Below are 25,519 nucleotides of genomic sequence, written 5' to 3'. Positions count from 1 at the left end.
CAATGCCCTGAGACTGGATTTTTAACTGGGGGTGGGAAAAATTGAGGCACCCTGCCGTGCTAGGGAAGTCACACACAATGTACCAGCGGTGACAAGCACCTGAAGCTACTTCCTGCCCAAGGACATTGTTCCCAGCGCTGGAGTGGCTGGCACGTGCCTCCCCAAACAGCCATTATTTAGGGAGATAGGTAACATAGGAAAGGCCAGCTCATCCATCGGATGCTTGTCGTCCCAGAAGCGCAGTGGGAGACAGGATTTCCCCACATCCAGACAGTCTTGGCAATGCTGCTCAGTTCCAGCAAGTTTCAGCCGCTAGCGCAGTGGGAATCGGCGAGAACTGGACTCAGCAGGCAAAGGTGCCTCTGCTTCAGGTGGCACCTCCTGCCTGCAGCCTGGAAGAGCCCAGCAAGTATGTGACTCATGAGGCATTCACATGTCTTCAGCAGCTTGAAATGAAAGATGCTTCACCTCAGTTTTTCCCTCCCCAAAGTGTAACAGTTCCCACCTATTGACGCCAATAATTCAACATCAGGAACCAGTTTAAGAGCTGAAGTTTCCAGAGTTTAAAAAAAACTCCACCAGGACTACTGGATTATCTCAATACTTAAAAAAGAGAGGAAGTTTCTAAACAACCCTTTCTGCAAGGCTCAGTCAAGGAGCTCCACCATCCCTCATCTTCAGAAAGTTTATTGCAGCCCTCCCTGTTCCCCAGCCTGCCCTGCCAGCTCTGGGAGCTCCAGAGCTGGAAAATGAAGTATTGCTTCCTTGGCCAGCTTTAAACGACTTGCAGCATTTTCAGCCCCAAACACACAAAGCATTTTGTAAGCTTCCTGGATTAAGAAAAAGCAAAGGAAAGGTTTTAGCATGCCAGAATCAGCACAAAGATATCACATCCTGTCCTACGAAGAGCTGTCGGCTTCGCTGGCATTCATGGCATGACTGCTGCTTCCTATCACATTGTCCAGCAACAAGCAGATGCTTTTGTTTCCTTCGAGCTGGCAGGCTAGGTGTAAAACATCAGCTAGAGTGGGATCTTAAAAGTGATTTACAGTATCCCAGAGATGGCAAAAGCCCCAGGGAAGTTGTATCCTTTTCTGGCCTCCTCTAGCGTTGCTGGAGTGCAAAAGCAAGCCCACCATCCTACAGAACAGAGCCTGTTTGCCAGGTGGCACGGGGCGCAGGACCGCCCAGCGAGAGGAGTGTGGACAGCTGGTACCTTATCTAGTCAATCTGCCAAGCAGTGATTTCCACTGCTGAAGATAATACGATTAAAGAAATGGGTGTGAGCATTAATGATTTCCTGTTACGTATTTACTCTTTATGCTGGATTCTAGCACCTCTGATGAATTAGAAAGGGAGGTCAGGAAGGTAAGTCAACCTTCCTAGAAAATGCTTTTGAAACCATCTGAAACACTATTGCATCCATAGGCAGCAATTTCATACTGGAAAGTTATGTCCGCTCTCCACCTCCCTTCTAATTTTGTGTGTCAGAGATAAGTCACGACACACATGGGAGTGAAAGTTGAGCACAGATTATCAGAGTCCAAGAAAGGAGAGAGTTTTCTTTGCCACACACTTTGCCACTCACTGCCAATAGCTGGCTCACCTCTCAGAGCCACGCTCTCTACATCACTGTTTTAATTTTGGTGGCACACATGTTTTGCTCAGGAAGGTGACACATTGATCCCTCGGTATGTTGGTCTGCTGGCATATATTGTACGTTAGAAAAGTTCACAGAAAAGAAAGATGGTGCACACTCATGCAAAGGTCTCTTTTCAGTGAAATCTCCAAGCACCAGAAAAAAATACTATACCATTCACATCACTTGACAAGCAGGGAAACCGAGGAAAGGACAAGTACTGATGCCTCATTAAATCTCACCCCATAAGCTGAAGAGACAGGAATAAAAAGAGTCTTCTAAGAACAAAAATCCGACCCCTTGGGCAAGCCAGCCTCTTAAATACAAAACATCTTGCTGTAAGCAATTACAACACACCAGATTTGCTTTCTTGGCAACCTGGCTTCTAAAAGCTCTGGGCTGATTAGACAAGCGACTATTTTCCACCAAGGTCTCCAGACCTCATGTAAGTCAGCTGCAGGCAAGTGGATGAGGCAGCAAGAGAGACTCAAAGCTGTTTGTGCTGCCTTGCACGGGTTCACAGGGAAACCCATCCAGCGGGTCTCCTCTGCAAGGTAAAGCCAAGAGCCAACTGAGCTGGTCTTCAGTTATGCAAAGGACTTTGGAGAGATTAAAAACCAAGACAGGTCAAGACAAACTTTTAAAAGACTGCTGACTCTACTTTCATGCTGAAGACCGTTTCACTTCAGTCTCAACCAGAAAGGCCAGCTTTAAATTAAGTTTCAGAACAATTTATTTTCTTTTGATAACTGGTAATTAATGCATCTCATTCAAAGCAATTTGGGTACTGCTTGTACTATGTCTGAGTGGAAGTATATAATTAATTGCCTTTTGACTTGAACTCTTTCTATAAATATGTTTGTAAACAGATTTTGAGGTGGACTAGTCATCAGGTAGGTAACTCTGCCAGATGTAGAGCTGGATGACAGTCTGATGGTATCAAAGTACAAAGAAATCTACACCTGGAACCAAACCAAATCACCTTTTGGTGGTCACTCTTTGGCAAAGACAGTTGACTCCGGCCTCTCTGTTTCTGACTCTGTCCCATAAGCAAAAGCCCGAAGGTCTCAATATTGTTTTTTTCCTGCTGATTGTTTAATGGAAGGGAAAAACCCCACACTATCTGATCCCTGTAAAACACCATCAGTGAATAAGCACCATATACACAATGAAAAACAACCTACCCTGAAATGTTTGAGTTTCATTATTCAGACTGACTTTTCAAACAAAGAGTCAAAGCAAAAAAATAAATCAAACTTTCAGCAGATAAAGGGGGTGGAATTATGACTGACTGTATTATTCACTCTGCTTACACGTCAGAAAAGTCACACTGACTTTGCTCAGAGGTTTCTTCACCACCACGTAGTGGTAAGTCTCCTCCCTTTCTTCCACCATAACCGGTTGCTTTCAGATCAGGAAGGACAATTACTCATCCCATATCATAACCTCAAGTTTCCCAGTGCAATCCATGAAGGTTTTGATGGCAATCCTCCAGCCCCTCTCTCATATAAAAATTATAGGATGGTATTTTGGGGGGCAGTTGTTCTCAACTCTCCGTGATTGCTGCCCTGATGTCACTCATTTGTTTGATTTTGCAGGATAAACAATAAAGTACTGAAACCTTTTTTTCTATCAGCATTAAATATTGCCAGTCTTGAGACTGGCAGGTCTAGCTTTAATACGCACTGGGTGTAAACAGAAATGTGTGTCATCTGGTGAGAACGACTCAAGAAAGGTGGACTGGAAACAAGAATGAGCAGACAAGCCTCAGCCGTCGGATGCAACACATTACCTGCATGCTTGTTGCGCCGGTGACTGATCCTGGGAGCAGACGACCCATTTCCTCGCGGCAGGAAGAGAGCTGCACCTTTCACAGTGAGGAAGCTTTCGCTGATGCTGCAAGGGAAGAGAGAAAGAGTGATTAACAAAAACTCTGTATTGTCTTTAGAAGGAGAAAAGCAATGGAACAAGAGAGGTTCAAGGCATTGAATGCATGCTCTGTTCTTTCCCAAGGAAGGGATTTAGACCAAATTACTTTGTTGGTAAAGAACTTCCCCCACCCATAAGTACGCCTGGTACTGTTCTGCCTGCAGAGGTAGAACCTGAGCAGGCAGAGGGGATTAACCTATGGCTATATTTTCGATTTGAAAGTCAAGATGAGAGATCCACATTTCTAAATGGCAATTAATACAGCAAGCCCACACATCTCTATAATTACAGATTCTGTTAACCCTGTGCTTTGTGGTTCAGACACAGCTGATGCCCTGCAGAAACAAATGTCTCCCTTCAGCAGTTAGCCAAAAGAAAATTAGTGTACATAACAGATTAAGAAATCATGAAACTACTCCCTACGAGTTGTACAATAATTAACTCTCAAAGACTTATAAATTAAAAGCAAAACTGTAGTGCTATTGAATTCAGACATCACATACACTTACTGCCTTGATTTTGCCCCTTCTGAAGTCACATGAGGAGAGGGGTTTGTGAAAAGGGACAATAAAGAGTTCTCAAGTTCTGTGGAACAGCTGGTATTTTAAGCACATCTTCCAGTAGTTTTCTTAGAGATGCTGTGGCTCATGGAAAAAGCGAGGCACACTACAGATTTTGCAATTAAGCCATCCTGTTGCACAGTTAAGGGTTCCTGTATATAGTCATACATGCTTTGAAGAAAGCCAGAAACAATTCTACAGTCAACAGGATGGTTGATGAATATGATAAGACAGGATGGGAGAGTCCCTGGCATCACGCACCCCAGCAGCTCCATGCCTTGAAAAAGACGTTGGCTTATTCTCTTCAACTGCACAAGAAACTAGGAACTTCTTAGTTCCTTTCTCTGCTTAAACAAATACTGAACCTAATTATTTATTCCCTTCCTTTAAGAGACGAGGACCGGGAAATAATAGTAGAGTAAAAAATCCCGCCATATATTTGAAGAAATTCCGTGTTACAAAATGCAGGTGAACACTAGAACATGCCAAGTCACCACCCTCTGCGGCTACTTCTGCTCTGCAGAATAAGCACAGGCTAACTGCTGCCCGCAGCCCCTACTCCAGGGACGCGTTTCAGCAGCTGCTCAAAGGCAGGCGTACACCTAAGCACGACTGAAGACAACAGCACCACAGGGAAATCAAACGTGACCAAGAACCAGGACACAGCATGGCATGAGCCTGTGATCTCCTAGTTTCATGATTTGAGGTTGACCGCTTTAACAATAGGCTTTGCTGACTACGTTTTTATAGCTACAAGAATTATAAAAGCTTGTGTTAAAAGTTGGATTTCCCCCTAACCTCAAGCACATTTCTGGGCACCTCTCCATTTTCCTGGTGGGGATATCAAAAAAAAAAAATTTTCTGAGCTTCAGCAAAGCAAGATGCACACGCTCAGAAAGACCTTCTTTTTTAAGCCTGTAGCACATCCCAATGTTATGCACTGTCTGTCATAACCTCAAGACTCCTCCTTACTGACAAAGTTTCTCCCAGGACTATTTTCTAAAATTAAACCAGATGTCAAACATGCACTGGATGTTTCAATAAAATCAGAATTTTAAAAAGGAAAAATCACTCGTCCCAAATTAAAATGGATCAGAGATCTTTACCTATGCTAAAGTTTAAAACAAAACAAAAAATAAAATTTGAATTCATTGGGCACACTGAGCACAGATGTTTCTTCACTCTTCTCATATAAAAAATTTTGACGAAGCCTTTCTAGCTTTTGGTGACAATTAGATCCTCTGAAAGTGCTCAAGCTACACAGTTTCTTAAAGCCTGAACTGGATAAACACTGAGTTATCCTGAAGCCACTAACTTTAAAAAAAAAAAAAAAAAAAAAATCATCATTCTCCCTCACTTAGCTTGAACATGTTCCGATTCAGCAGTGCCCTGATGTCCTGAAGAAGTACACTTCTGCTTTCAAACTAGCACCCACAAGCGGGAGTGGGGCAAGAGAGCATGCTGTGCTTTGCTGAGCCTCTTCAAGAGACAAGACAACGATGTAGAAAGAGTGAGAAGACATTCTCTCCTTCTCCACCTCCCTTTACAATCTCACCACAGAGGCAAATGAATTTCAAGCTGCACAGCCAGTTTTCACATAGTTAATTTTATCAGCAAAGCCAACAACTAGTATTAGCAATCCTTTAGCCTGTGCCTGAGGTTTCCCCAGAAGGTTGAATTAGCAACTATTTTTAGTGGATAAAGCAGCAAGTAGCTAGAGGGCTGGGAGGTTAAAAATCTTCTCACTTCCATCACTTTCCCTCATCACCAGCGCTCTGCTGTCAGCCACCTGCCTGGAAAGGAAACATGGGCAGAACTAAAGAGATTCCCATCAGGTACATCCTTCCAGCAGGCCACCATCTCTCCAAAGGCCATGGAGAGCCTTGTTTTGGGCCACTAACCACAAGCAACAAGTTTGACTTGGTAAGGCTAGGGAAAGGAAATGTAATTTCCCACACGAAGGGTCGGAAAAGGTGAAGAATGTGGCAAGGCAGATCATTCTTGTAGAGCAGGGAGGTCAAGCAGGCAGGGCAGAACCTCCCGCGGGGCAGGAGGGAGTGCAGGAGACGGCCATCAGACAAGAGCCTGGTCCTTCTGCCAATTACAGCTCCGGGGACACTCACCGTGCGGATGAGGACACAGCATGCTATCGGCACTCTGGGCATCACCTGCCACAAACTCCTAACACAAGACACACAACACATCAGTATCCAGCACAGCACCCTAGCAAAAAAACCCATAATACACAAACACACAACCAAGCCCTTCCTCTGGGATTCAAGCAGTAAAGAAAATCTTGGGAGGAAAGGCAAGAAGTTTATAGGAAAGTCCAAACAGCTGTAATAATAACTGCCAGTGAAGCTTAACACCGTTCTTTTGGGAGATGCTGATTTTGGTGCATGTGATGCACTATAGGGACAAAAAAAGCAATCACTGGCCTGACATCCCCTGTACCACCCACGGCTGGCTGCTCTATTTGGGTCCATCCTGCCTGGATAGCCCCAGCCATGATCTTTCCCAAAAGCATCATATTTCAGGGCAAGATCACCTTTGGATACTGCCCCTGATACATAAGGAGAGAGGATTCCTCCTGTGGGACGCTAACAGAAGGCCCCACTCTGAGATGCTTCAGGAACACAAAAGGTAGAAAAGATGTGTGTGAGAAGGGCAATTACAGGCTCAAAACAACTCTCACGATGTGGGACTGTGCTCACCTAACAGCAGAGCCATGCTACCATCCACTACTGATTTTACCCTGCTGACAGCTCGATGGCTCCCAAGCATAACCTGGGCTTTGAAATACTTCATAAAATCTGGTTTGCCAGAGCCTACCGGAGTTTCAATGCTCTTTGAAACAATCTCCTGGAAACAGACTGGGTATTAAAAGACACTAAATGTGGTTAGGGGAGAAGTTGAGTCTGGGAGAGCAGAAGACAGGGAGCCAACTTGGCAGAGGTAACAAAGCCAAGCTGTATTTTATCAGCACACCAGGCTCGTCATCAGTCCTCTGTACTACACAGTGGCCTTCTTCTGGAGAAGACTTACTTGGGACATATCTATGAAAGAGTTATTAAAGCTATAAGCAACCCTCAGCACTACAGCTGTGGGGGAAAAAAAAAAAGCTTCTGTTCCATGTTTAGCCCATTCACCTCTGAAGCGAAGTAGCAACCTTAAGGCCACCAGTGATGTGCTATTTGTAATTCATTGCTCACTGGGAAGAGAACCAACATAAGCGGAGGACTTAAGCAACTGCTACAGAAATTACTGCTTGTACCAATTTTACTCCCTGGCAGAAATGATTTTGTAGAAATTGTACAAGGCACATCATCAAAACTGTTTAAAGCCTTTTGCACAAAAAGCACAGACATTCCCCTCAGAAGACCCAGTTTCTAAACAGCAGTAACAGCACAAAACAGGAGCGATTCCCGTGCTCCCTGACTTGCTGCCCAGCAGCTGAGCTCCTCGTGCATGAGGAAAACACTGCACAGTTCACACCAAATTCTCATTGTGCTACAAAAGCGGGGAACCACATAAAACTTACAGATAGCAAACAAGCAGTGAATGCCTTCCCAGCTCTTACCCTGCACAGCTCTATTCAGAAATTGCAAGCACAAACACCAAATAAACTGTTTTGAAAACACAAAAGAGAGAATGTTACTGGTTTATGGACTATGCCAAAGCAATGCGAGAACATGAATCATCTGACACTTTGCCAGGACCCCCCCATACGATGCCTTCCACCTAAGGGGCTGCTCGGCCGGGGAGCTGCTCGTCCAGAGTGCTGCACCACCAGTCAGGAGGTAAGTGAATGTGCACCAGCCACCAGTTTTCAATGAAAAATTCTCATTCTCAATGTAAAATACTCAGAAAGGAACCTTGTAGTCTTCTTCAGAAACTATTTCGTAAAGAAAGGAGAGAAAACCTTTTTAGAAGTACAGCAAGGAAAGCAAAGAGGCACCTGAACAGCTTCTGGCAATGTTTTATCCTAATGAACACTTAATTAAGTTATTGCGAGCCTGAGGATGACTTTCCAGTCGGCTCTACTTACTCATCGGATCTGCTCCTTTACAGCAGGCTCTGTCCTGTCCAGCCCAGCCCTTAATCCGGCACTTGCCAAGCAGCACAACCGGCAGAGCTGGCACCATCCCCTGAAAGGTTCAGCAGGAGAAATCCTCCCACCATGTCCCCCCGCACAATGCACAGGAACAGGTCAGCACGGCGAGGAGCAAACCTCCTCGCGCTGTCACCTCCTCACCGGCTGTGCCCGCGGCACGCACAGGCAGCAACATGGGCACTGCAGGGAGGTCGCATCCCCCTGCTCTGTTCCTCCTCGCCCTTAGAAGAAAGGGGGAGATTAAAAAACGATGGAATAGGGGAAATGAAGATTTCAAGATACTTGACATATGAATAAAACTCCACTATCTGTATTATTTACAGAGATACAAACATAATTTCTCTGTCAGCCTCAGGTATTTATTAACCAGAACCCTGCAGAAAAGTGCTCTGAAGCAGCATCCTAGCAGAGTTTGTGAGCTACGGCTCAGCACAGGGAGGCTGCGCCGGGATTTCAGCGCCAAGCCCAGGTCCAGCTGTAGCTCCCCATGACAAGAGTGTTGTGCAGTAACCACGGAGGCTTCCAACTCCTGAGCAAAAGGAGGTTTTCCTAAAGGGCATCGCTTGGGACACAACCACCACCCAGCACAAGCTTTGCAAACTCAAGAAGCTGCCCCAGCAGGACTGTACACCGCCAGGAAGGGCTTCGAGTTTCCGACCCATCTGCAGGACATACCCTTCCCCTTGAGCAGCCGGTTAGACCAAAGGCAAAAAAAGAAAAGCAGAAACAGTGACTGAAAGCAGGCAGGCAAGCCTGACAGTAAGGAATGACACAAGTTAACCCCAGTGTTAACTAACTGGGAACATTCAGCAGCCCAAGCCCTGAAAATGGGAAGTGTCAATGCAGACATCTATACTAAACCGTTGGCGATTTCAGCTGAGAGCCCGCTCTACCAAACGCTGCTCGCGTGTGCAGCGAAAGGCAGCCCCTGTCTGAAGAGCCAGCAGCTAAACAGGCGTAGGACGGGGAACAGACACGCTGCAGAAGGGTGTCTACCAGGAAGTGAAAAAAAAAATATCTTGTGCGCCCAGCTCCTTCCTCTCGGTTTTAAACCAGTTTGCTCCCTTCAAGAGCCCCCCAACATTTTGCTCTAACATGAGCAGCCGGAGTGTGCTGCAGGGGGGGAGTGCACATCTCTGCATTGCACATCTCATCTGCTGCCAGCTGAGCTCTATCATCCTGCTTTAATCCATAGGCTGCAAAACACAAAACCAAGAAAAAGACCAAAATTCAGACGCTGGCAGGAGTGGCGTAGCAGGCGTCAATACTTAGCTCATTCCCGAGGCCGTGGAGCCAGGCGTGGAGGGAGGGCAGCCGGGGACATGAGAGCAAGCTCTTGTAGCATGCCAGGACTCACCCTGCAAGAGCAGCAATTCCAACTGCAGCTTGCTGTGCCTGGTGTGGAAAAAGTTACAGGAGGGCAGGCCAAGCAGCCTGCTGTTTTTCTCAGCACCTCAAGCCATTTCCCTCCTCCCTCCTGCTCCCCTTCCCAAACTGGCTGTTTTCCTTCCTCCGCAGACAGGCCCGGGGCACGGCATCACACCTGCTCCGGGACCGGCTCTCACCGCCAGCCTCCCACTCACTTTACCTGGCCACAAGAAAAGTCCTGGTTAATAAAGCATCAGTCCCCCAGCCAAGGGCGCAACGGTGGCTGGGTACGCAGCTGGAAGTAGGTGCAGCCTGGCAGCCAAGGGCACTTCTCCATCAAACCACCGGACGAGAGCATCACACGCCTCCAGCACCCCTCCCTGAGAAGCGCCTAACTCTTTCACCTTCACTGTAGTTTGTTTCTCAATACACAACATCCCTATTTCCCTTGTTTACTTTTTAAAGCACCTGGTTTAATAACTGCCAACAGTACTAATGAATTATATAGAGGAGAGCAATGTTTGGCTTCCAGTTTAAGCCTCTGCTCCTAGGCAAGTGATGAAGACACCCAGTTCTCTTCACACAGAGGCCAGATCTCAGGGCTGTGTAAAACAAAGTAGTACCAGTCACCAATTAAAAAAAAAACCAAACCCCAGTAAACAAAAAACCACCACAACAACAGGGAAATGGAAAAGGCAAGGATAACTCAGGATTGCTATACAGTGACATTTGTATTAACAGGGTCAGCTGGCAGCACACACAGACAAGTCTAGGCTTCTCTGATATCCAAAATAGAAACAAACCCAGTGCCGAGCAAAACAAGGGCCATGACTTACCGAAAAGGGCTCTCTAACACTGTCAACAGAGGTGACAACATTGAGGGCAGAGAGAGAAAGGGGAAGTGGTTCTCCAACAAAGCCGTCTCTTGCCACTCAGCACTTTTGCAGCTTAAGAAACAGCACAAGCAGAAAAACAAAGCAAGCGTGGGAACCCAGTCCATCGTAAATGTTTGACGCAAACTGCATTTTTAGCCACATCTGCATTTGTGCCTTTTTTTTTTTTTTTAAAGGAATTGTCTACAGGCACTTCCTCTGCTCCAAGGTGGGGCTCCCTAGAAAGATAATTCAGCTGCAACGACACAGACAGGCATAATCACAGAAAGATCTGCAATGCCAACGGTAACTCGTTTGTACTAACTTATCTACTGATCCCTTCTCACCATAGCCAAGTCGTCTTTTCCCTTGCTTTGGTCTCCGATATCGACATCTGCTGAAGTTGAGCTAAGGCAACAAGAACAACTTACAGTTTGCTAGAAGATACCCAAAGGTGAGGATGATGGGTGTGAATCTGAACTCTAAAGGCACTGCAACTCTAAAGGCATTCCTTTTACTTGCTCCAAGTGAGGAGAGAATTTATGGTAAACTCGGAGAGGGTACAACTTACAAAAGGGAGCACTGATGAGCACAGTTGTGTTTGCAAGTGAAGAGCAACCACTTCGGACACACCAAACCACCACGCTCACAGACACAGTTTCAGAGATGGGATCTAACCAGCCTCAGGTCACCCAACAAGGGAGTGTTGATGCCCACTCAATACCCTCCTGAGTCAATGGTCTACAAGTCAAGCCCACTACTGGAAAAAATCATCACGCGCACGTGCCATCAGTGCTCCTCTGCCACCAGGATCGTTTGAATTGAATTCCAGAAACCATGTTGTAAACTTCAGAGCCACAGCAGCTGGGTATGCTGGTGAGAGCAGTGGCATCCTTTGAAGACAGCACAGAAGACGACAGCTCTGGGCTGAGAAACTCATCCCTGCCAGAGATGCCTTACTGCCAGCAAGGGGAGCAATGACAGCTGCTGTTTGCAGCCAAGGTTTTCAGCCCACACAGCTGCAACGGGTCTGCACTGTGCCGAAGACAACCACAACCACCTGCAGCATTCCTCTGCCTCCCGGTGCCCTGAGCCTCGCTCTGCAGTGGTGAGCTGGCCTTTGGACTCCTATCAAATGTACTCGCTTGCAGGCAGGGCTGGGACTTATTTGTTACAGGCGCAGGAAAGCAGACTGGGTTTTGTTTTAAGCTGGACTCCGGAAGAAGACATTTCATCATTTCTGATAAAAGTCGAAGTCTGCGTGGGCTTCCCATTCCCTTCATGTACGCCTGGCCTACGAATGAACCAGCTCAACAACATACAGACTCCTAAATCAGAGGCAATGCAGGCAGATCCCTCGCACAGGCATCGGCTGCCTCCTCACCAGCCCGCCCGGCAGAGCAAACGCTGCGAGCTGAGCGCTGCCTTCCCACCCATCTGTGCGCCCATGCCTGCTGCTGACAGCTCCGTATTACGTTTCACAGGGCTGCTGCTGAACGCGTGCTCATACAGTAACACACACACAACCCTCCCGGTGTCACCTCGCTGCCGAGCTCGTCTGCGTCGCTCCCTGCCAGCGCTCGTCAGGCTCAGAGCAGCGGCTCCGAAAGCGAGCAAACGTCCTCGTGCCGAGGTTGGGCAGCTCACGGGCGAGCGAGACGCGCCAAGTTGCAACGCTACTGCCGCCACCGAAACGCAGCATGGGCTGGGACATCCCGCTGCCGCACAGATCATCAGGTAATTACTTATTTCAAGGAATATGAACCTGGGCACAGACTGTATGATTCACCACAGCAATGAAGAGCAGTGATACGTGAGGATGGATGCAAGCTATCACACACTGAAACGTACTCATTCCCCATGCGCACACACAGCAAAAAACTTTACTGACTGTCTACCTTGCTATACAACACTAACAAGCCACGTGTTGGGTGGCCTGTAGTCAGCCTCCAAGCCAGCTTCAGAGAATCCCCCCAGAGAGAAAGAAAAATATTCTAAAAAAGCAACAGCAAAACAAGTTGTGCAAACAAAGCTCTGACGTGCTCTGGAATTTGGGACTGAAGAGAGGCACAAAATCATTTTTCCTACAGTCCGAGCACAGCAGTTCACGTATTAGAAAGGGGGCGGCTAACACAATTAGGATGCTTATTAAGAAATCTGGGCACTTGGTGTTTACAGAAGAAATTTGATTCTATGCACTTTTTAAAGCAAGAGACCCAGACCGGAAGCGAGACCGTGAAAGGAATTTGTTTTACATGATAGTCCCCAAAGGCTTCCAGGTCTCCAAGTCAAGACATTCCCAGATGAAGCCCTACATGACATTCTTCTTGCACTATATACTGTTTAAACATCCACAGACTTTAATGCATACCATCGGGTTCACGGAGCAGGACAGTTATACCCAAGGGAGCGCTCTGCAGTGCTTTACCACCACGTGCCGGACTCCTACCAGCTCAGTCTGTCCAAAATCAGCCAGCTGCTGTGGTATGAACAAAATGGTTTCAGAAATATATTCTTAAAAACACTTTAATCAACATGAGAAAACTTCGTAAGGAGAATCTATCGCATCAAGGATCAAAGAAAAAAAATAGCTTTTTGATTAGTTATCTTCAGAAAGAACACCCCTCTGATTGACACGTATTTATCTTTTTTTCCTCTCAGAATTAGCACAGTCCATGTTGATCATCTTTAAACTACACAATAATCTCCTCTGCTACCAGAGTTCGAAAGCATTGCTTTCATACACAGCACATTTCTCTGTAAACCTTAAACAGCAGCTGACACATCCTTGAGCAGTTGGTTAACAACCAGCAAGCCTGAAAGATCTCTCCCCACTAGGTTTAAATACATTTAAGACAGGGTATTTTATAACTAGTTTTTACTCCGATCTCCCTGCACGTGCAGGATTCATCGCTGTCACAGACCTGACCATGTTTGGCCTGACTGGCAGTGCCCCGCAAGAAGGACCCCTCTGCTTTAAATACGACTGTAACACAAGTCAAAGGAGACACGCTAAGGTCAACATACTGTCCCTCCCCGCAGCAGCCAAGTCCAGGGCACCTATATTTAGACAAAGTATGCCCAGCACTTTAAAGATGGAAGGAGACCACTGACTTGCCTGAATCACTGCCAGCGCTGGCTGTCTCCCCGGGACAGGGACAGTCTGACCAAGAGCTGGCAAGCACCCTGGCACCCGCTCAAAGCGGGGCACCCTGTGCACCCAACACAGCCCCACACCCTCCCCGACAGCCACGGCTCCCCAGGTACAAGCCCAGCCTCACAGACGTGGGAAGAGCAGAGCAGCCAGAGCCCGGATGCGGGCAGGTTGAGGAGGACATTGCTCCATCGCTTCTTTTGCTGGTTACGGTGGAGGTGGCCAGCACCAAGCATGGCTGCGGTCAGCCGGGGAGCAGAGGTCCTGCCGCCTTGTGAAGCGGAACCGTGCCAGAACTCGGCTCTGCAACCGCCCCGACTCCCGGAGCGAGGCATGGGATGGAGGAATTACGCTGGGGAAGCAGCCTGGCTCTGATCACAGCCTCCTTGCCTGCCCTCAGTAAATACATTAATGGACCCCTGTAAATAGAGCACCAAAACAAGGACCACTCTGTCTCCACACAAAGAAATCAATGCTGAATAATAAGCCTTTTCCTCTGTGCTAAAAAGAAGCAGATGCTTGTTTACCAAAAGCATCAAAAATCATCAAGAGGCTGTTGGATTTGACTCGTAAAAAAATAGAAGGAAGTTATTTGTTCAGTATTTTAACTTCTGCAGCACTCAGCACTTTCAATTTTCTCTCATTCTTATTGCATCCTCTCCATGCACGAGGGCTATTTGATCCCTAAATGACAGTTTCCAGCAGGAACAGTAAAATCAGTTTAGGACTGACTGTCCCTTTAGATTAGCAAAAAGGACAGTCAGCGGTAACCAGCAATGCGAGATGGTTTGTGAACCGTTTCAGAGAGAACAGCCACGTGCCAGATTTCTTTCAATAGGTTTTGATTTGAAATTGGAAATCACAGGGAGCTTTACCTGTTGTGCTGATTCGGCCCGTAACCAGGCTATTGATCTGCTCACCCTTGCAAATACGCCAGTGACTTCAATTTATGAAATAGCAAAGCCACAATTAAGAGAATACAAACTTTAACATGGCTGTAAATAATAACTTGAAATTTTAATCAGTTAGTAGTGAGAAAACATCAACGACAAAAGATCAGAAACATTTTATAGTTGGAATAGTTTCACAGATTCTGTGTCTTTTCTTCAATCCAAGGCAACACTTAGAAGGACAGTCCTTAGCATAAGCAAGGTTAATACAAACTTCAGATTCAATTTAAAGCTGCAAACCAAAGAAGAAATACAGCATCACTTTGGGTTAACTGACCCATCAGTGCGGGGAATGGGGTGACTCAGCCTTTAAAGACAGTGCTTCCCACGCTGCCTTGTCCACTGGTGCTCAGAGCACGCAGCCCTCCCCTGTACAGCACACCTACCCCGGCAAAAGCCATGAAAAGCACTCCAACTTTTTGCTGGTGTAAGTGACAATCAGTCTCTGGAACCATCAGGAAAAGCTCTCCAAATCAAACGATCAGATATAATTATGATGCATTTCAAAATGCAGCCTCAGCATTGCTTTCCAATCCAACTCTTCCCCCCGCGGATGTAGCAAGTTCTTCCTGGAGACAACATCCCTTGTGACTCTGCTTTTTCTTTTGGCTCTCTGACTAGGGATCAGCTTACCAGGAGTCCTTTATTCCTGAAATAATTTCCATTAATCACTCACCATACACCACTTTAAACAGAAGCTGAGAGACTGGGGGATGTCTAACACCACCGCAGCATCTCCCAACTTAAATAAAGGCTGAAACGAAGGGCAGCCCAAGAGGCAAAAGGAACTGGGAGATTTCTAAGAAGCACACAAGTGTTCCTAAGCATTGCAATGTTTTTATACAGGTACTTTAAATAAAAGCAGGGAAGCAGTACCATTTGAACCATCCACTCTTCACGACACCTGCTCACAAAAAAAGTATATAAAAGGAAACACAGCAATGTGCATCATTTTGAAGCATCACGCTGCAGTTTTGCATTTGTGATTCCTCAGTACAGCTGCAAATTAACCTACTCTTAGCACTTTAATCTGACTTTCAGCTAAAGGAGATGTCAGTGCTTAACTTCAAAGTGCATTTTAAGGAATTTCTAACTCAACATAAAAACCCTGCAAAGTTTTGCTGACTAAGACTCAGGCTGGAAACACATTAAATAAAGTTTTAATTTACAAGAGCTTGAACTCCAAAGAGTAGAGATTCCAGATGTGTTTATTCCTGCAAGAGTCAGGTGCTAAATTTCATCAGAATTAGCACTTTAGGCAGTTTGGCAGCCAATTTTCAGTGGTTAACTCAGGTCTTCGTATTTCCTAAAAACATGCAAACCCCTTTAAAAACCACACATTAAAGTAGAAAGATCAACAAAATACTGAGTATCACAGACCCAGAAAAGTCTCTAATAGGAACAGAGTGTACTTTAGGGAAAAGGCTCTTAAACAGCTTTTAAAAAGGCTCTAGAACAGATATTTGCTTAATTTCAAGCTAGAGAGCCTCTCATAAAACATTTCATGATGTACTTGAAGGAACTAAGGACAAAAAAGTCAGCCACATTACAACAGCGTCAAGGTTTTGTGCTGGTGACTGTGCTGGGAAACTCCGTGATGTCCTGCCCCAGCTCCCTTATGTCCTGCTGAGCAGACGCTGCTCTCCAAAACAGGGGCTCCCTGCCTCGCTTACCCACCCCGGCATTTAGAGGGAGAGCTTAGCAATACCGGCCCTGCTCCCATGCACAGGCTGAATGTATTATCACATAACTCTCGGATGGATGTTTATTCTGCGCTCGTCACCCCTGCTTGTTAACGAGGCACATGAATATTCCTCTGTTTGCTTTCTTATAACTTTCTCATCATGGCAAACCAACAGGAGGGCTAGAAATGGTGCTGACAAATTACTTGTTTTTATTTAGACTAACTGGCTTTCAGTCTTTGCAACACAGAGGAATGCAGCTGTTCCACTCTGCATTTGTTTTTTGATTTCTCCATCTCTTTTTCAAAGCAAAAGGAAAAAAAAAAAACCAACCCTAACAATAACAACAACAAAGAAGCCAGTGACAAACTCTTCACACACCACCACACAATGAGCCTTAAAAAAAAAAAAAGAAAGAAAAAATAATTCTGGGTTCATTTTAATCCAGCATCGAGTTGCAGAAAGCAAGCAGAAGACTAACAAAGTTTTAGAGTACAAAGGTAAGACTAATGATAGCTTTTCCCATCTGTACCTTTGTCCAAATGAGGTTCCCCCTTAAATTATGACCTGACAAAGGTAAGTTAATCATTTGCTAATCAAAACGACCCTCCTCCAGTCCCACCTGCTGTTTGGAGTCTCTCACAAAACATCGGCAATACACCCAGAATACAGCTGCCCGTGCCCATCCCTCGGCCACCACCTCGACGAGCTAGAGTGGTTGAGCCAAGACAGGTAACAGCCCAACCCAAAGCATCCCATTAGGACGCTGCAAGAACAGAGGCTGCAGGGCAACAAGAGGCTCAGACGAGCAAATTCGTTCTCTTTGTGCTGGCGAACAAAGCACAGGGAGAGAGGAAATACAGAACAGTTCATTATACACGGTAACGCTGGTGTACAGACAATCAAGTCTAAGCTCAACTCATCTCAACAGTCCTCTGCAGGGGCAGGGGTCCCAACCCACCCTGCGCACTTCGAGACAGCACTGGACCAAGGGATGAACTTACTCCGATTCATCTCTGTGCCTCCACAAGAGCCATACCGCAAAATTCAGATGTAACAAATCTGCACTTTTCCAGTGAAAAGCTGGAAGTTTAACAGAGTGTGAACCAAACCCAGAACCGCGGAGTTACTGAGGAGATCACAGGCAGGAGAAACCCAGGCTGGTGGGACAATACGGACCTCATTAAGCCATTGTGAGAAGTGTGTGAACAAACTAAGGACTTCACTACTAAGTGACAAAGATCATTTGTTTAAAAGAAAGGACTAAATCATTTATGGTTCAGCAGTCTGTGGATTTAGCCTACTTGTAACAAAGGTGTTTTGAGAAAAAGCATACTTCTTAAATGGCTTATCACAAATAAACCCAGAGACCCCAACGGGCTGAATACAATGTTGATGAGGGCCAGATAAGTACAGGATAAACAGGAAAATGCACTGACCGAGGAGCCTGTGGCCTTAATATACCTAGAAATGCCCAAATTTGAAAAGCTGCCAATGCCAAGAAATGCCGACCCTCCACAGCGAGCTCACAGGCTGGATTCCTGTATCGCTCCCAGCTTTCGCGAACGCTGGGGTACGGCTTAATTTTATCATTCACCTCTACAGGTTTTTCTTTCCCCAGCCTCCCTCAGTTGCGGCCTGATGTCCTTGAACCAGAGGCTTCTCTCTATCCCAAAACACTTGGTTCATCCTACACAACACAGCAATAGGTGCCTGCAGAACAACTATGGCCAGTCTTCCAGTTACTGAATTAAAGCTCTGGCCCAAGCCCATAGGCAAAGCAAAGGGCTGTCTTCCGAATACTTCAGCAAAACCACAAGCATTCAGAATTAATGACAGCAGTGAATTTTACTCCATGTGTTTGTGGAAATAGAGTCTTCAGCCAGCTGCTACAAAACACCAGTTGCAGATTTGCTCTGTACACATTACATCCATTACGCTGGAGAAAAAAATATTTGCTGAACTAGTTTTAAGCCCATACGGGCTGATAATTTAAATGCTGTTTGCCAGACCGATGCAGAGGAGACAGCAACTCCTCAGAGCCTATCACAGAGCGGGATGCAGAATTTTAAACTTTCTCTGACCCCACAAACACTAGTTAGAAGCAACATTTCAAGAAAGTTAGCCTGAAGTTGTTGAAAAAACAATGAAGTAACATTTTAGCCAGGGGCTCCCTGATAAAGGTACAAGGAAGTACAGTCCTGCGAAAAAAATCCCAGCCAGCCTATTTACTGGCCCCAAATGGTCCTTTTCTGCTGATAATCTCACTTGGGTCCTTCTGCTTTGTAGACTTTAGAAAAATCCCAAGCATTTTCAGAGACAGGAACATCTGCAGAAGTTTAAAGAAAACACAGAATCTCAGAGGCAACCTCTACCATTCACCGCCTTTTAAAACATGAACTTGGCAGCCCAGCATCCTAACTAAAACATATTGCTTAAAAACTGGTGGCGGTGTGGGGGTTTTGTCCTTGAAACACTAGTTTGCTGCTCAAGTTTTGATTTTACGTCTGATAACCATCTCTGTCTCTCTTCCAACCCCCTACCAGGAAGGATCGGTGAGACAAATACCCACAGCTTCCAGGGGAATAAAAGGAAAAGCCAAACAGGAAAAGTAGTTATGAACAATACAGCCCTGGCTTAGTTAATGATCAACTTTGGAGCACACAGCATACTACTTTTACCCAATTACCACAACTTATTTGCATAGAGTTTTTAATAATCAGTGGGTAGTAAGAGGCCTTCTATGCATTGCACTTGTGTTATCGCAATCAGCAAAGAAATAAAAAAGATGAGAAATCCCCGACGACACCGCTCAGTCAACAGGAAGCCCGTCCACCGTGCTGGGGAGCTCCGCTGCGCGGAGGGATGGGCAGGAAGGGTAAGGGGTCAGGTTCCCCGGCCTGCACGTTCCCATCGCGTCCTTGATGGAGTACGAGGCTGTCTTCTGCAGTCATACAAAATCTGAGGACATAATACACGCTTAACTGGAAAGCAGCGCTGCTATAGTCCGTACTGATCCTACCAGCCTCTACAAGAGATGAATCAACTTGTTTCCATATTTCAAGCACCCCCAACCAGAGCACCCCTCAGCTCATAAGGGAACTTCAACTAGAGCGCTAACTGGAATCGCTCTGCTGATCTTCCAGTCTTTTGAGCAGCTGTTTCCAAGCATCTCCTCGTCAACTCTTAAATACCATCGACTCTCAGCACAATGGTAAAATGCTCACAAAGGTACGGCACTTACAATGTTACAGAGGCAATTAAAGATTTCCAATAACACACTGCTTGGAGGATTGCAGTCTAATTGCTGAACGGTCAAGGTTTTTGGCAGCAATAACGTTGTGAGCAGATAAAAAGGTTGTAAGGTTTCCCGTATGATAAATAAATAAATAAGCAGCTCTCCAAACAATGGCAACAGCAGCCACACACCTACCTAAGTTCCTGACTTGCCACTTGGCATAATTTAAAATTAGATGGTCATGAGACTTCCTAGCATAAAGACCATGGCCGCATGACAAAGGTAAATGAAAGGGGTGGGGGAGGACAAGGGCCAAGACAGGCTGGGCACAAAGACAGGTTGCAGCAAGAAGGCGGCAATACAATGAGCCTGAATTACCCCGTGTTGTAATTTAGCGTACAGTTTGTAATTACCTGCACAGCCTGTAACTTCCTCTTAAATGGTAAAGTGCTGTTTCTTCACACTACGCAGAAGAAGGGCTGTCACTTACAAGGAAAATGATTATGTGAGAGAGCAATAAGCCAAGTCTGCAAGAATGTTTTGTGGCTACCTTTAACCTTCCGCTGAAAATAATTCTGTTTAACTTGTGGGTTTTACTTCTGTCTTTTTTTTTTTTTTTTAAAAGAGCTCTGAGATATACCCACAACAGTGTGAAGCAACTATTCTAGCTCCTTTTTTTTTGCCAAAGTTTAAAATACTATTATAAAAAGTATATTAGCATCTTATAATAGAGAAGAGAGTGGTATGAAGCAAGTACGAGAATCATGGAAAGTAGCAAACATATTGATGTTTTTAGATCCATCTGCCTCCCAAAGCATTGGAGAATGAAATAGTAAACAATATCGGAGTGCTTTAACACGCGCTCAATGTGAGCCCAGGGAGGGCTCTCACTGCTGCTTTGCAGAAAGGAAGCTGAGGCAGGGACAAAAGTATTTAAACACCCCAAAAAATGCACAAAAACGCCAGGGGGATGCGGGCACCAAAACTAGGTGGTTAATTCTCAGGTTCAAAAGACAGGCTAAGCATTTATCTGCATCTTCAGTCCCCGCTCCCTTGCTGAACACTGGCCTGGTGGGACTTGGCCACAGTTGCACAGGAAGGATGTGGCGCAGCAGGGAGCAAGAGCTGGGTCTTCCCAAATCCCAAGCGAGCGCCCCGATCGCTGGATAATCCTGCTTTGCTGCTGAGATAAAGAGGAAAACTGAGTGACAGAGGAATCTCGCATTATCACAGGGACACGGAAAAAACACTTCAGGGGCACCAACAATGAATGAGATACCTAAAACTTGGCCAAAGGCAGAGGAAGCGACTGCAGGCAGGAAAAACTGATCTATGGCAATTTCTCCAGGTTTCTTCTGTTAAAAGTTCTTTGGTATTTGCAGACTGTCTGAAGTTTTGCTTTTTTCTTCCTATCTTTCCATCAGCTGCCTTAGAGTTTTAGTAGACCAAAGTAAATGTTGAATCCTACACACAAATAAACTAGTAAATCAGCAGAATTCCCACTAGGTTCAATGAGAGTAGCAAGACTTTCTGGAATGAGTTACAACTATAAATTCTGAGCATTTTGACAAACACAAGTCTCTCGGACATTATTTAAATCCTTGTGAACCTGAAATGAATTAGACTCAGACCAGCTGACTACATTACTGACTAAAAGCGTCAACACAAGAGTAATTTCTGCTGATCTCTGAAAGTCAGAGCTGATTAGCCAAATACATCTACTAAAGAATACACTGAAACAGAAGTTTCTAATAACATTTGGGTCACTACTGCCCTTCCCATTCCACAGAGAACACATTTTTAGCACAGTAAAACAACAAAATCTGGATTTTTAGGTCTTGCCCATGATGAAATAAGGGCCCCTGATATTAATCTGCTTTTGTGAACTTGTAATTAGGAGTATAAATTTTAAAACACTTCTTTATTATGCCAGCCCGAAAGCCGCAGCACCGTCCTGATTGAGAATGCTATCAAAATATTAATCCAGTGCTCAGCCTTGTGCGAACATTTATGCGTGGGCCAAAAGCTCTGTCATTCTCATGCTTATTAATCTTCCCTTCCAGGAGGCAAAAGACAGCATAAGCTCCTCTGATAACTCAGTTATCTCTCTCTCCAGAAAAGGAAAGGGTGGTCCTTCCAACCAAGTGGCAATTTAAACTACTACTAGATACAAGACCGCAAGGCTACATGCGACTGAGGGAGCAGAGACGAGCAACATTTCCCCTTTCTTTTGATCCCTTTCCTTACAGTCTCAAACTGTGGGTTAAGTGTTTGAGCAATGTATAAAATAAACATCTTAAAAGCACTTACATTGTTACCTAGCTACCTAATATAGCTTGGTAAGTCATCTTGAGCTGTAAGGAAATGTTTCAGCCTATAGTAGGTTGGGGTTTTTTTCCACAATTCCAGACTTATTGCTATTTCCCAAAGCCTGGGGCATATCCAATTTGCATCCTTGCTTCCACAGAACAGTTCAGGCATATCACTGTTAAATCTACATTATCAGCAACCACAGGGAAAGCCATCATGTTTACAGACAACACTGCGAGCGGAAAAAAATGACTAATTACAAGCATTTTGGGTAGAGTATGAAAGGCTCAGAGAGACTTAACTAAACTGATTACCAACTACAGCAGTGATTGCTAATGCTCAAGAAGAGACCACAGAGTCCAGGGACTTAGTTCCATATCAAGCATAAGCAGGGATATCTACTAGAGACCTTGTAAGCGCAAGGGAGCTCAATTTCTAGCAGGAGCTTCTTGCGACAAGAACACAGTTCCAAGTGGGACCCAGCATTTTATCTTACTATCTTTAAGCCTTTCATGATGTTTCCAAGAGATAAAACAGCCGCTGGCTTCTTTAAAGAAATATCAAGCATGGCTAGACCACAGCTACTATCTCTCTCAAAGCCTTATCTACCACCTCATAGCAGCCATTTCCCTCCTTAATCCTTCCAGCCAAACCCCACAACTCAGGCAGTCACTGTTAATTGTCTACAAATTAAATGATTATTTGTATCTGCATTTCAAAGGGGTGTGTGCAGCTGGAGAGACCGATTTTTCAAGCGGCTTAGTATGCGGCACAGAGACACTCTGCACTTTATAGCTGCCCAAGACCGACAGTACTTAAAAATTGGCATCAGCTCACATCTCCCTCATGACCTGTAGGTCCTGAGTGTAAGATCTCAGTCCTGCTCCTATTGCACTGACCTGGAAAAAAAAAAACCCAACCCCAAATCCGCAGCCCCTATCTGCCACCTTGTGATAAGCCAAAACCAGAGATCAAATAAAAGATTAAAGTAAATCTCTACTTTAAACCCAAGAGAGGACCAAGGTGTATGGTCACAGGAAGCTCGCACCTCACTATCCACGCACAGCCTGGCTGCGTGACTGCGGGGGGCGGCGAGGGGAGCGTGCCGCACCGCCCCGGGGCCCCGCACCGCCCCGGGGCCCCGCACCGCCCCGGGGACGGGACGGGGGCACCGGCGGCTCCGACGAGAGGACGGCAGACCCGAGTTTCCCCTGGGCAGTTACAGCATAACACTTATGGAAGCGCTTGGCCGAGACGCGGAGTTTTTGCAGGGAAGAGAAAGGCGAATCAGCGGTATCGGGGAAGCGGGCAGTCCCGCTCCCACCGGCCGCCTCCCGCTGCGGTACCGGCTCCGCGGCCAAGGGAAAGTTTGCCCGAAGGAAATCTGCGGCGGAGCCAAGTACCGAGAGCGGGGAAAGCGCAGCCCGGGCGGCCGCCCGGCACACGGGGGAAGGGGGACGCGTTCGGAGCCAGGGCGGGCGGAGCGGCAGCCGGGAGGGGAGGTTTGCCGGTCGGTGCCGGTGTCTCCCGGTACTCACAGCTGGGCGATGGCACCCTGGGAGATCACGGCGTTGTCGGAGAAGTAGGGGATCATCGCGGCTCCCCGCGGAGGCGGCCGCCCTGCCCCGCGGCATGGGGAGCCGCGCCGCCGCCGCCGCTCTGCCCCGCGGCCCGCCGCGCTCCGGCCGCCCCCCGCCCAGTGCGCAGGAGCGGCCCCGGCGGCGGGGCGGGACCGGCCCCGGCTCCGCCCCCGGCCGCACGTGGCGGCGCGGGGCTGCGGGGCGGCAGCAGCGGGGCCGGGGCCGGCGGACGCTCGCCTTCGCTCAGGGGCGGGATTCGACCGCAGGTTCCCCCGGAGAGAGGGAAGGGGGGACAGTGCCGCGGGTAGCTTTTGCCTTCCCCCTCCCCCCCCTTTTTTTTCCTAAATCTAGGCCAGAAAAGCCGCAGAAAGCTGCAAACTTTCAAACTAGTTGGGTTTTTTGGGGTGGTTTTTTTTTTTTGCAAAAGGCAGGCAGCGACAACTCGGGTGCTTAGGAAACGACCTTAATTTCTCTCCGGCAGGAGACGGGCGAAATAGTTCTTGGCAATAACTTTCATATGCAGCGACTTGACAACTCGTTTTCTGCCAAAGGAGAAGAGAAGCAGCTGCCTTTCAATGCTATTTAATCTTTAGCTCCATCACCCCCCAGGAGAAAAAGAAGAAAGGAAGTTCTTTAGAACAAGAATCTGGTCCTCTGGCTGCTGGGAATTCAGATGTTCCAGCACAAGGGAATAATACAATACAGTTTTGCACTGGGGGGAGTTGGAAAGCTTGCTTAATCCAGTCCTGCACACAGGACAGCCCCAAAGCAGAAACTGTCTATTCCAGCTCTGCGTTCTCCAGCCCTTACACCGAGCAAGCAGTTTAATTAAGGAGTGTGGGAAAACAACCAAGAAACCTTGGAAGCTAGCTCACTTTTGTTTCCCATAGGAATGCCGGACATCCCGGCACAGAGGGACACAAATAAGATACTATTCTTGAGTAGTCTGGTGCGGATGGCACATGCTCAGACCCAGTAACAAGGCACAAGTGAGCTGGCAGTGGAAGATTTAAGTTTAAACACCTGTACTTATTAACAACACCTACTCGATAGCAAAAAAAATACCGCCAGGGCATCATTGTGATCAGATAGAAGAGATAGAAGCCAGAAGAACACATCATCTAGGGTTTATTCCCAACTCTTAACTAAAATTTTCAGAGAAGCAGAGAGGGGTTTAAAAAAATAACAGTGTGATGACAACTGCTTCAGGTCTGAGACTTCATAGGAGTAAGACACACTTATCTGAAAGGTCTCAACCATCCTCACTTCAGGGACTCACAGAGAAAAGGACAAAGCAGTAGAATTTGTGATTCTGCACATTTTGCTACAATATGGTTTGGTTGCATTAATTTAAGCAATGTCATCTTAGATAGCCAAGAGCACATCTCTGGTAATGGTTCCTCACAGCTGTAAAGAAAATGCAGTGCCAGCTTGCTGCAGTGCCAAAAAAAAAAAATCATTTTGTTAGGCAGAAATGAAGTCAGCTGCAAGAAGCAATGGAAAAATCAGGACATTAGAGAAATGGAGGGTAACTCAATCCTTCCAGAGGTCAAGAGACTGGCAAGAACCTCATATTCAGTAGTAACACATACCACACATTCATAGACTGAAAAACAAACCCAGAACTTCTGTTCTATTCTAATTAATAACTTAAGGGCTTTATTGAAGCATTGTAGAAGACTAAATGCACTTAGATACTGTCCAGACAGATGTCAGATTTCTTACACGCAACTAACTTCACAAAGGCAAGCCCCTAAAAACTGCTAGAAACAAGTGCAGTGATTAACTACAAGCAATACTCTTAAAGCAGCTACTCGCAACATACGGGTAATAGATTTGTAAATTAATTAGTCCTGGATTAATACAATCATGCACTGCACCTCCATATGCTAGGAGACCAAACATTGATAGAAATATCCCAGCTTTTTTCTTTTTGAACCTTTAGAAAACAGTAGGAAATCCTCAAATAAGTTCATATATTGAAATCTGCACTAGTAAAAGGTATTTGAACCTGGTTTTGTTGCCATAAAGATTGAAATACCAGCCTGAGACTGACACTGCCTTCAGGCTACATATTAGTGGGATTAGCATTTCAGTTCCCACTGTCCATTTATATAGCGTGT

General features: G+C 46.1%; 1 protein-coding gene across 4 annotated transcripts in view; it reads right to left on the bottom strand.

The window, feature by feature from the left end:
* SSH2 (slingshot protein phosphatase 2) overlaps positions 1-25,519 on the bottom strand; it is a 103,524-nt gene that overhangs the window by 33,137 nt on the left and 44,868 nt on the right. For 3 of the 4 annotated variants that reach the window (XM_075168626.1, XM_075168623.1, XM_075168625.1), the window contains exon 3: positions 3,432-3,535. In XM_075168626.1, the coding sequence (XP_075024727.1) occupies positions 3,432-3,535 (104 nt within the window). Of the gene's footprint in view, positions 1-3,431; positions 3,536-23,354; positions 23,495-25,519 lie in introns of those variants that run through there. The other variant, XM_075168624.1, reaches the window with a different exon arrangement.

This window comes from Calonectris borealis, chromosome 19 (assembly GCF_964195595.1).
Source record: "Calonectris borealis chromosome 19, bCalBor7.hap1.2, whole genome shotgun sequence".
Lineage (NCBI taxonomy): Eukaryota > Metazoa > Chordata > Aves > Procellariiformes > Procellariidae > Calonectris > Calonectris borealis.
The sequence above is the reverse complement of the archived record's forward strand: the minus strand, read 5'-3'. Positions and strand labels throughout refer to the sequence as shown.